This window comes from Bradysia coprophila, unplaced genomic scaffold (genome assembly GCF_014529535.1).
Source record: "Bradysia coprophila strain Holo2 unplaced genomic scaffold, BU_Bcop_v1 contig_350, whole genome shotgun sequence".
Lineage (NCBI taxonomy): Eukaryota > Metazoa > Arthropoda > Insecta > Diptera > Sciaridae > Bradysia > Bradysia coprophila.
Genome location: NW_023503608.1, coordinates 1,478,082 through 1,490,852, shown reverse-complemented (window position 1 = coordinate 1,490,852; position 12,771 = coordinate 1,478,082). Strand labels below are relative to the sequence as shown.

Here is a 12,771-nt window from a genome sequence, read left to right as displayed (position 1 = left end):
TTTTTCTCATCGCTGATATAGTTGTTCGTAAAAGGTTGATGAATTATGATCAGGAAAATGTTTACTGACCGTCAAATATATTCATGACAAAAAAAATTGATTATGTTATCACCTTAACGTTTAACCGATTAATTATATGCAGCTAAAAAGAACACAACGCATATAAATATGGGTTCATCCTCGGCGCAACCTCAAAATAGAAATCGATTGTATGAATTATCATATTAAAAATAAATCGCGATCTCAACGCGTTCAACTTATAGAACTGTGCTGGGAGATGTCTACATACAACTATGTTACACGAGTCGTATTTAAAGACTTATTCAACCATTTTTACAATCGAATACAGAAAATGAAATTTCATAACAACCAAATTCAAAAGAATGACCTAATTATAAACAAGTGTTTTTCTTATGTCATTATGTGATATTACATGAAAAGATAAATGCAAAAAAAAAAAAATATAAATGTAAAACACCGAGACTCTTTTACTTTTACATATTTATTTTTAGGATAAAAAATGATATTTCATCTCGTAAAAGAAACTAATCTGTGGTCACATAATATTAAGTAAAATATTATAAATTTCGACACTTTTGTAACATAATTAATGTTAAATGATAGCATGCATGAACATCATAATGTCCATGCTTTAACGAACCACAAAAATGAACGTAGTCTGTCTCTCTCTCGGTTACGCGTCTTTATATGGACATGTGTATAATGTGATTATAACTTTTGTTATATTCATCAAGATGTTTGTCATCCAAAAAATAATGCTGGGTATGGGTACCACATATTTCGAGATTTATAATTTAGAATTAATATAAGAAGGAGATACAACAAATGCGACACTACATTTGTTGTGCACGGCATTTCGATTGAAACTTGAATTTAATTGATCAGCAAAAAAATGCACTAAATGCTTCAAAATGCTCCTATTACCATAATTGTTAGCCTTATGGCATACATGAGATTCCAAGAATTCACAAGAACAAATACCATTCCATATCTAACAAATTGGTGGGTAGAATAAATTCTCTTTTAAATGTTATTAAATACCACAAATCCCAAGAATTACAATTAGTTTAATGTACCAGTTGGGCTATTTTACATAGCAAAAAATGCTGGACAAGAGTGTCTATCAATACAGCATGGCAATTAAGTTAATTTATGGTTATAGGAAATGCAGTTAACTTATCAGTCATTTCGGATTTATTACAATTGCACAATAAAATAATTATTGACCTAACGCAGAAATTCTCGCTGATGGAATTCACTGTTTTGCTCTTAATCTTACGTTTAATAAGTTTTATCAGATGGAGGATGGGAGTGGCACAGTTTTTTGAAGTGACATTTACCGTGTAAAACTGGTGTCGTAAAATTTTTTTAAACGTTTTTATATTATACCTCGTCACAGCATGTACGGTTGATAATTTGTAGAATTTTGTAATTTTCAACATTTTCTTATTAACCATTTTGTACTAAGATTAAGCGAGATTATTCCATGGTAGGGACCAATGCACCAGGAATCGATTTCAAAGAACCAAACAATATAGTCATCTGCTATTGATAAAATACGATAATAATATGCGATGAGCTCTAGTGCTAGTGCTCTCTTTATAGCGAAAAGTATGATAAAAATATTGAAGTAATAGATTTCTATCTTACACTAAGACAAACTTTGGTAAATTGAAGTAACAGGTTTAATGAAGTTAGCAATTACTTACTTTCAACTAATAGAAAATGCTATCTTTGTGATGATGAAATCAAACACATAGTCACAGGAGTTGCCTTTGATTTTACTCTGAAACTCCAGTCTGTGAACAGAGTCAGATAATTGCTTTGGGAATATTAAAAGCGGGTAGTTATTTATTTTAATGTGTAGGCATCCTGTACGTTGTATTTACATTGTCTGCGATGAGAATGTAAATGGAACTTACATGTTAGACTTTTCGATGATTTACATGTTATGCGCGATCACTTACATGCGCTGGTCGGAAATTTTTCGATGATTTTGTTTATGTTTGCACTTCACACAAAACACGATATAAATTAGAATTTACGCAGGCACAACTATTTTTTGGTGCACTTGCCAACGATACAATTAAGAAAACACTAAAATCATCACTGAATTTACAATTTTAAACAACAAAATCAAAAATTTTTCACTGAAACTGAGCATGACAACAACAAAGAAGTCAAATAAATGTCGCCGAAATGGCGTGCACAACCGATGCCTACTAAATGAATAGTAAATTTTAGTGCAAAATGTTTAGGAGTGAGAAGGTTCCGAAATGCTATTTTTATGCAAAATTGTTTCGTAGTTTTCATCTTAGACAATGTAAATACAACGTACAGGATGCCTACACATTAAAGAACAGTACAGAAGAGCCTATGTGAATGAGTAATACATGTGTGCGAAATTAGGCGGTTCGCCTTCGGCTCACACGCCTCAAACATCGCACACATGTATTACTCATTTACATAGGCTCTGCTGTAATCTACTATTACCGCTGCGGTAATGTTCGTCCAACTTGTGCGACTTGTGTTAAAGCTTAAAATTGTGTTTTCGAAGAAAAATGTCAATTATTAAAAAAAAATTATTTGTGGGCCTTCGGTCAACCTATAATGCCTGAGTATAAGCATTATTAGCGAAAATATTGGTTGGAATTGAAAACTGAAATTTGGATGTTTAATCAGTTGATTCACATATTAGACTTCCTTCAAATAGGAGGATACAAATTTGAGAATTATTTTGTAAAACCTTTGCTATGATATTCAAAACACGAATACTGTTTTCTTGATAGTGAAAATGAGTTTCAGCCATTCTTCTTCTACAAAAATGTCATCTGGTCGACGGAAGATTAAATATCTGAAATTTCTTGATTGACTAATAACCAGTGAGACTAGAAGCGTTAAACGGAAATTTAAAAGAAATGGCTTTCTTCAAGTACTTGAAATATTCTGCAATTTCGGGAGCATAAAGTTTCTCTTGAATCAGAATGGAAACCGGAAAATTTTGATGGATTTTAAGTGAATCTTTCTAAAAGCTTTATGAAGATAACATGAAGATGAATTAGTTTCTTTTGGATTATCACAGGCTTCTGCCATAAGAATAATTATGCACTGCATCTACAAGATTCACACTTTTCCACAAATTCACGTTCGGGTATCAAAACTGTGTCACAGCACATGTTTTTGGACAATTTATCGACTTTTTTTTCTGATGATGTGAATGTGTTTAGCGCATCTAATAAAATTAGTTCCGTTGATGAAATTAAATCAGATGTTATATATCAATGAAACCAATGTGAATTTTTTTCTTCTTCCAACTCTTTTTTTTTGATAATAAATACGTGTGTGCGTTATGAATGAGAAATTGGAAAATTGATTTATGATTGAAGTTTTTTGATATTTTTGTGATTAAAAAGAGATAAGAATTTTGATTTTCGGATTTTTTTTTTTGTTTCTTGTGTCGATATACATGTCGATAATAATATGCGCTGGGAATTTAGTTTATTTTATTGGCAAACATTTTTCGGTTATAATTTCTCTAACCAAAAACTTCATAAATTAAAAACTCATTTTAAAAAAAAAACCTACTAGCAAGATAATCGTTTAACTCACAACGAAATCAAAGCATATTATAAATGAAAGAAAACCACAATTTTTGATTGCAGGTCAGTCAATATGAAGTATCCGAGTGGGTAAGATTATTTTCAATCATTTTTATGTTATAACATAATCTATAGCCACACTAACCGGTTGTTTTATTTACATAAAAGCTTGAATTAAATTGTCTTAATATATTCATACAATAAATTTATCATTTTTTCCGTTTTTAATGTATGTAAATAACATGCAAATTTTCTTAATTGTTTTAATGCGGTTCAAATGTGTTCAAAACTTTTTTTAGCACATAATTTTTTGAAGTAATGCTGATCGGTTGATTTATTATCTACGTCGAATACTTATATTGTTTGAAACTTAAATCATATTCGCCAGTTCGTTGTAAAATAAAATACGCAAAAATTTGTGTAAATCAATCATCACAGCACACTGACAAGAAACCTGTATGGCTTACATTCTAAAAAATTGCTAAAACTTTCTTGTTTTTGAACAAAGTATATTTTTCGCATTATATTAATACATTGTACGTTACCGGTTCACCGTTCAATATATATTGGTCGACTTTGAATCACGCAAAAAATAATTGGTTAAATAATAGCCGTGCGTTTCGCTGAATGATAAAGTCGAAGTCATCGAATATGTTTCAGTAGGTTTCAGGTGTGACTGCAGCTTACAAACGGCTTTTAGTCTACCGGAATGAAAAGTGTATAGTGCCGAGATTTTTGAATGAAATCTCTTGTGAAAATTCATGAGTTTTAGATAAATTCAACTTGATGTACAAGAGAAACATTATTCAATTGAAATTTATATATCGACCTGTGATGGATAGAGGTTAATTGAATATTCATCTCGTTTTTCATTGCTCACAGGAAACATTCATAAATGGCGTTCAAAACGCCTATCTGATGTAAAGGAACGCTAAGATATCTAGGGTTCCATCTCTATCTTAAACTCATTAATGAGGTATCACGATGTACGATGTATGTAGTATTCGTTCATTTTATTCGACATTAATCTGTTACAGACTAAAGAGTTCTTCTATAGCAAAAAACCATGTTCAAAACAAATGAAGTAAAAGATTTCAGAAATCAATCTATGAAACTTTTCAATCAAATGAAGTAATAGATCAGATTGATAGTACAACTGTTAATATCTTGCCGACTGTGACAGGTTAAAAAATGTATTACCGAAAATCTCCTAGCAAAATACTAATTACCGATTTATCGATTAGATTCCCTAATCAAGTCATTGACTCTGTTACTTCAGATGTTTCAACTGTTTGTTGGTGTTTTGGATCCAAATCTAGTACCTCAATAGCCTCATCATCAACATTTGTTTATAATTTAGATTAGATAAGAGTTTTGGGGATAAGAGTTTCCCACAGATCCAAGATCCTTTATTTCCACATGCCTTGTTTCCTTCATCAGTCTCGGGTGCTAGAGGATAAGAGCAGATAGGATCGTTAGGTGTGTAATTTTTACTTTTTTTTTGTCGCCGTCATCGGAAACAGATGACTAGACAGTTTTATTTCAATGGTATTTTCTGATGCTAATGTTTGACCGAATAAAAAAGTTAACGAAAGGCCCATTCGTTTTCCATTTCTAAAATCTCAATTAGACGTACTGAATCATCATAAAATTTCGCATGTCAATTAGAAACTGTCTGCTCGTTGGAATTATAACACTTGAGAAATCAAAAACAATTACAAGATACCGCACACAGATCAGCGCGTAGGTACAATTTCTTCTGAATTTCAATGTTGAAGTGTACTCGAATTGATGATTTTCATAGGATTTTTTAAGCATTGTCCAAATTGTTGATTTATTCTGAAGTGGCGAACAACATTGACTTAATTACAAATTTCTTAGAAAGTCATCATCTTCATTATTAATTGTGCTCGTAGATTCATTATAAATGGAATATATGGTGTAGAGTATGGAATGGTAAATTTGTAGTGGCTTAAATGTGGAGCTTGGTGGATACGGAAGTCTTTTGAAACATCTGTATTCACATCAACTAAAAATTAGTCATCTTCCATTTCTTAAAATTTATTAGTGAATGAACATATCACAATGCCTAACGAACGAACAATGTTTTCACAAATCAAAAATGTAAATACAGATTATTGTCTGACATTCGAGGAATTATGTGAAAATTATTGTTTGAGGGCTTTATTGACAAAATCGTGATAATTTGCAGAATTGTGTGAAATGTAACAGCATCATTCAAAATTTCCTGGGCTATGGATGGTTTAAGGTTACTAATTTTGACAAATATTTGCGCTTTTTTTCGCACATCACATCAAGTTCTTTGAAATTTTATTTTCTCCACAATAAAACTCATTACTCATGAAAATATTTTTTTTTTGATTGTTCAATTATTAAATTAACAAAAGAAAGTTCAATTAGTGAGATTTAAAAAATTTATTTAGTTAAAATATCTGCAAAATTGATAGTTTTATTTCTGCAGATTAAGTTCTTAAAAAAAACTTATTCATCAGTAATTTGTTGTGTGTAGCTTAGCCGGACAATATCGTATTGATAATGGCTTTTCCACGAGCTTTAGAGCTTTAAGTTTTGACCGAAGTCATCTTGCATTAAAGTCTTTTCCTTGAGAGTATTTGAGTATTTCTCAGGTTTAACACATTAGATCTGTTTCAAGTCGGTCTTATGACTAAAAGTACTTGACCGTCATAAGGTTTCACTGATGTCACTGACAACTTGTCAGATATAAAGCTTTGTAGGTTCTGTGTCTTTTTTTCAACATTCGACTTTGACTTTGGGGAGGTCAGGAAGACACCTTTCCTATACAAATAAATTCACCAAAGTTGATTTGTATGGCGTGGTAATTTTTGGTTAAACAGAGTGGTTTTCCTCTTATCTGATCTTCCACGGGTTGCTAGGAATCTCGCGCCGCGTCATTCACAATAATTCAAATTTTGACATATTTTGTATAAGGAAGATGTCACTTTGTGAGTTATTGTGAATGACGCGGCGCGAGATTCCCTAACACCCTTCCACGGTGTGCCTGAACCAAATTTAATAAAACAAATTTGCACCTCTGATTTCTCTTCGTATTCCACTTAGATCATAACACTTCAAGCATTAGTAATACTCTAGATAAGGCACTGAAACAAAACCAACAGGTTGTAGTTAATGATAAACGGGTAAGCACAACTGGCCCACTGGCGGTTTTAGGGGTTTTGCCCCGTCCATTCATATTAAACTAAACTAGGGTACTGAAACTCGACAGTGTATCACACACATGGTGAGCTTGAAAATGGACATTTTCAAGCTCACCGTGCACACCTATAAAACACTGTAAAAGACAATTTCATACAAATTAGTAATCTATTTGGCAACTGTCGACTATAGACACTGTTTGTCTAAAAGGGTATACTCAAGAGGTCAACCACTCGGTTTGCAGCTCCTCTTTTTATGCAACTCTTTTTCTGTACAACCTTTTTTCGCATGAAACTCTTTCTTTTCCAAAAAGAAACTCTGATTAAAGCTGATATTTCGACTGATTTGATTAAATGAAATTTGTCGACAATAAGAAACTTTCCAGATAGACTATATTTGTTCGAGAAATCAGGTCGAAAAGACAACATTCTTCTTCTCAATGTAACTCTACAATTAGCTGAAATGCAGCTGTCGAAAAAAGCCAATTATACAACTAGACATCAACACCAACACTTATCTCATTATACTTGTTTGGAATATCATAAAATATTGAAGTTGTTTCCTTACGTAAAACCTTTCTGTATAGGGACCGCATTCGATTCGCCTAATGTTCAATTATGATTGATCAGTTTAATATTTTATTGTACAAAATCATTACAGTTTTTGATAGAAACGTTCGATAATAGCAATTTATTCCATAAACTATAAACTCAATAAATTTATTTCTTAAAAATGGTTCGAGTCGGAAGCAATCATTTTAACATTGCCGCTGTTAAATAGATGGATTTTCATTTCAAATATGGGTTTATTCTCAGTCATTTTAAATATTTAAAAATATTTTATTTGATTTCATTGTACGGCAATTTGGTTTAATATTCATTATTCAATTGGCTTCAATATTCAGATGTCTGTTTTGTCTATGGACAGCGAATTGATTTTTTTTTTTTTAACTTTATAGTCAAAATGGTTGCGTAATAAACTTAACGAAATAACAATCGACTCGATCAATTCAAGTCAAAACTAATAAAATTCCATTTCAATTCACTTCCAGCGAACAACAATTGTTGAATGTGTTCGAGGTGGTTGTGTCTACATTGGAGGGAAAACTGCAACGGATCGACAATTTGGACAAAGCAGTGGAACATCTAATGAGACGTGTAGAGCAACTGGACGATCGGGTGGCTGACAATATTCTGAAAACCGATGCCGTCATATCAAATTTACAGAATCTCGATAACAAAATATCGATCGATAATCAGGACATTGGTCAATTCGGATCGTCGCTGAAGATGTCGTCGAATGTGTTGGAAACGAGTTTACTGTCACTGGATCAAAAAGTCAGTGATATCGATTCGAAGCTCGAAGGATTGAAGAGTCAAATCGATAATAATTTCTTACCCGTTGACGACATAAATGCCGAAGCGAGTGAAAAGAAACCGATCAGCATGAATGTAATTGAAATCACTCGATCGATGAATGCGGAAGTGATCAGTCACGTGACAAATGAATTGGGTGACCTAAAGTCTACCACAGAAGATCTGGACAAGAAATTGCAATTTCACATCAATTTGGTGTCCGAAAATATTGGCAAAGTTTTGCTCATGATTGGTGATATTCATGAAGCGGTCGTCGATCATCACGAAGATCCTACCTATAATGCAACGACGACTCAAGCGCCAATGGTTAGAACGAGTAAAATTGATACGTTAGTAAATCAGATGAAGCCAATTATGACGGTATCGGAGAAAATGGACGAAGTGTGGGATGTTGTTGTTGGAACGAAAAGTTCCGTCGACCATTTGGTGCCAAAGAGCGACGAGTTGTTGACTCAAACGCAACGTCAGGAGCGAGCCATTGGTGAAATTCATCACGATTTGAAGACGAAAACCAATTTGATCATTAACAACTTGGACATTGTTGAGAAACGATTGAAGAAACAGGAAGACGACGTTGCTGTATTGGCACAACGACCCGTTCCACCGGAATTGCTAATGGATCCAACAATCGATAGGCTCGTTGAATATGATCATAATAGGTAACTGTATGAGTGGTGTAGGTTGTTGACTTTGAATGAACTAATTCTGTTCGTCTTATAGGTACTCGTTATACGAAGATTTCACCGAACCGCCACTACCCCCAACGACGTTTCCACCCGTTGGAACAACGACTACAACTCAGTCGAATGTCTACGTGAATTTCACTACCCAAAACAGCAACACCATTCCCTACGTCAATGGGACAACTTCGAAACCAGTTTCACGTAAAGGTGGCATCATTTTCCCCAGTGTTAAGAACAAACCGTCCGTCGTCAATTCGACTTTCGCAACAGATGCTTTGAGCTACAAGGACGTGAAGGTATAGTGCCCCGAAATCGATCAGATTTCAATGACGGGTTTTATTAGACTGAAAATTGTCTTCTATTTTCCAAGGGATTTTCGTGCATTGATCTATTGAATGCTGGTATGCGACATTCAGGCGTTTATTATCTGCAAATCAGAGGAACCACCTATTGGTTCTTGAAAGTGTTCTGTGAACAAGAAATCGCTGATGGCGGTTGGACGGTATGTCAAAAAAGTAGATGGTAATCTCGTTGCATCGGTTACACGTTTTACATGTTACAGGTAATCCAACGGCGAGACGATTTCGGTGAGCCACGGGAAAATTTCAATCGAGACTGGGCCGATTATAAAAATGGTTTCGGTGATCCAGCCAAGGAATTCTGGTTGGGCAACGAGAACATTTACATGTTAACCAACAACGAGGATTATTCACTGCGTGTGGAACTGGAAGATTTCGAAGGAAATAAGAGGTATGAGAAGATGAAATTAAACTGAAACTGCTTCTGTTTTTGATCGATCATTGAATTTTGGTCCGTAGATACGCCCAATATTCTCATTTCAAAATCCATTCGGAAAGCGATTACTACAAATTGGAAATTGATGGTTACGATGGCAATGCCGGTGATTCCTTAAACGATCCGTGGTACGGATCGAACAACAGTCCATTTTCCACGTATAATCGCGACAATGATAGAAGTTCGTTGAACTGTGCGAGTATGTTGAAGGTGGGTCAATTTTCTGATTTTTGTGTTTTGAATTTGTTGCTTAGCTCACCGTGTCCTTGATCAAAAGAAATTATTACGATTGTAACAGTAACGAGTCAAAATATTATTTTTTTGCTGATAATATAGGGTGGTTGGTGGTGGAAGTCTTGTGGTCGTGGACTAAATGGATTGTACCTTCACGATCCGCAAGATTTAACCGCTCGACAGGGCATCGTATGGTTCCGTTGGCGTGGATGGGATTATACACTCAAAAAAGCCACACTGATGATCCGACCCAAAGGGCCACAACAATCGGTGCCACTGACTAAATAGAAGCAGCACAAAACAAAGAGAAAAATGAAACAAAAAATTTACGAAAAACAAAAACAAAATTTTTCATTTAAGAATTTAGGCAAAAGTTTGTTTGAACGTATGTAGAGATGCCAATGATCACTTGAGAGAGATTAAATAGAGAAAATTTAACAGAGCAATGTTGGCCGAAAATTCATTTCTTTTGCAAACTAGATTTTGATTCAAACAATGATTTTTGATAAAAATAACAAAAAAAAAAAAAAATTGGATTTCACAAATTCAATCGAATGAACCAGTTAAACATTAAACGAGAAAGAACGTACCATTATTCCCATATAAATCATCAAGCTATATTGTTATTCCCTTACCACACAAACACACATGAACACACATACCCATACACACACACCTCCCATGCATGCATACACACAACATACCCCCATATTATCATATCATATAAATTATTATTATGCATCCAAACATCTTCGATTCATTAAATTTCATTTCTTTATTTAACTATTTAAGAAGAAAAAACACTCGAATTTATATCAATTTTATCATTTTTGTAAATTGAAGCGACTGGGTGAAATAATGCATATTGATTGTATTCGATGGGTGGATGTTAACTATTTTGATTTCACAAAAAATTCAAAGAATCTCTTCATCTGCATCCAATCTACTACTTCCGATTTCTCATGAAAATTTCGTTTTACAAAACAGAAAACTCGATTTTGGTTTTGGTATCTTTACTCCTAAAAATACGTTGTATTCTAAACATCATGCATCCACCCCACCACTCACAATTTATGATGAAAATATGCATTTTTCGTGTAGGTCTCTTTATTTATTTTAAATTATATTTTACAAAAAATGGAAACCTTGGCAAAAAAATATGAATTTTTTTTTTTATTATTTTTTGTTCTTATTTTGTTGTAGATCATTTAATAGTTAGGGAAAATTCTGTAAATAATTAATTTTGTGTTTTTATGTACAGTGTTAGATTCTAATAAAAAATAAATTAAAAAAAACGAAATTTTTCTGTGAACCTTTTTTTTGTAGATTTAAGTAAAGTCTAGGGTGCCGAAAGTTGATAAGCCACAATTAACTTCAACGTGTTTTAACTTTCAACCTTCCAGGAACGATAGATGTATCAAATGGACCTTACATCTACTACTTCTACTGGTTGAAGTAAAAGTCGAAATGAAATCTTTTACTTCATTTGCTTTATAGCATACATTTTGATATACATATAACGCCTCAATAATTGGAGGTCACAACTTATTTCTGCCTTTGCTGTTGATAACAAATAATTAGCCGTTTGTAAAAGGATCACTTTTTTAATGTTTAAAATTTCAAAGAATGTGTGGAATATCAAATTCCATACTTATGTCCACAAGAAAAATCTCAAAGCACTGTTGATATGAAATTTGTATCAGCTATATCGTTCCGCTCGGTTACTGAATTAATGTTACCTTGCAAACATCACAAAGATAATTGAAATGGCGTAGCCCAAGTCCCTTGCTGGCTTGTTAAGGTAGATTATTTATTTTTCATGTCTTTTGGTACAAAATTTCAGATTTTCTTTTGTAATTTGGTCCCTTTACATGAGAAGTTGTAAACGTATCTATACGGTTGATTTTTGGCACATTCGATTGTCATCCTCACTTTGTTCGGGCTACAACTCGCATAAAATCTACCGTCCACAACCGATAAAATTTAACTTTCCTCTCTGTCTCTCTCTCACTTAACTGAATATATTAGCAACTTGATTTTGGAGTAAAAAGGTTGTCGTTTTCCATTCTCTGTTCTATTTGTTGAAACGAAAATCATCAACATCGCCAAGCAAAGTTCATCGGTAACATAATAAGTCAAATTTAACGTTTGAATCTAACTAGTATTTCAGCATTTGGGCAACATCATGAGGTACTACTTCACTAAAGACCTTTTTCCAAGAGTACAAATAGTGATAAAAAAATAGTAGTTGGAAAGTATCACCATGTAACAATAAAGAGTTTTGAGGGGATGCATTTAACGCAGTGGTATTGACAAAATTTTATATTGAGCAGGTGGTATATTGTTATTGATTACGTCACTTCAAAACACTATTTATATTATTGCCTACGCGAAATTTTTAGAAGACTTCCTAGCAGTCTCGATCAGTAGATTTAGTTCTGCAACTAAAAATCTTCATCACTGCCATACAAGAAAATCAGTCTTATACATCTTACTGAAGAGTCATCATTCGGAGAGATTCCATTTAAAACTTTAAGTTCCCAACCCAATCTAAAAATGTTAACTTTTCGATGAATGTTTTCAGTATCATTACTTTTAACAACTCAGAAGTGCAGATTAAATCAAAATTCTTGTAAAGCTAAACCAAGTCAAAATAGAACTGTTACAAGTACAGGCAACAGAGACGTCCAACACGTGAGAAACTAAGCTACAACCAAGGACAGTCAAAAAAGTGTATTTTTATGATTTTCGTGTTTATCGATTTCAGCTGTTTTAACAATACAAATTACAATGGCAAAACAGCTGAAATCGATGAAACACGTATAGAATAAAAATGCACTTATTTTTGACTGTCCCAGGCTGTACTAA

At 33.3% G+C, this 12,771-nt stretch overlaps 1 protein-coding gene across 2 annotated transcripts in view; it reads left to right on the top strand.

The window, feature by feature from the left end:
* LOC119080001 (angiopoietin-related protein 2) overlaps positions 1 to 10,356 on the top strand; it is a 64,722-nt gene extending 54,366 nt beyond the window's left edge. The window contains exons 3-9 of one of the 2 annotated variants that reach the window (XM_037188173.1): positions 3,684 to 3,710; positions 7,867 to 8,850; positions 8,912 to 9,170; positions 9,245 to 9,376; positions 9,437 to 9,624; positions 9,693 to 9,879; positions 10,006 to 10,356. In XM_037188173.1, coding sequence (XP_037044068.1) covers positions 3,684 to 3,710; positions 7,867 to 8,850; positions 8,912 to 9,170; positions 9,245 to 9,376; positions 9,437 to 9,624; positions 9,693 to 9,879; positions 10,006 to 10,191 — 1,963 coding nt within the window. In that variant the 3' untranslated portion in view covers positions 10,192 to 10,356. The remainder of the gene's footprint in view (positions 1 to 3,683; positions 3,711 to 7,866; positions 8,851 to 8,911; positions 9,171 to 9,244; positions 9,377 to 9,436; positions 9,625 to 9,692; positions 9,880 to 10,005) is intronic. The other variant, XM_037188174.1, reaches the window with a different exon arrangement.
* The last annotated feature ends 2,415 nt before the right edge of the window (positions 10,357 to 12,771 follow it).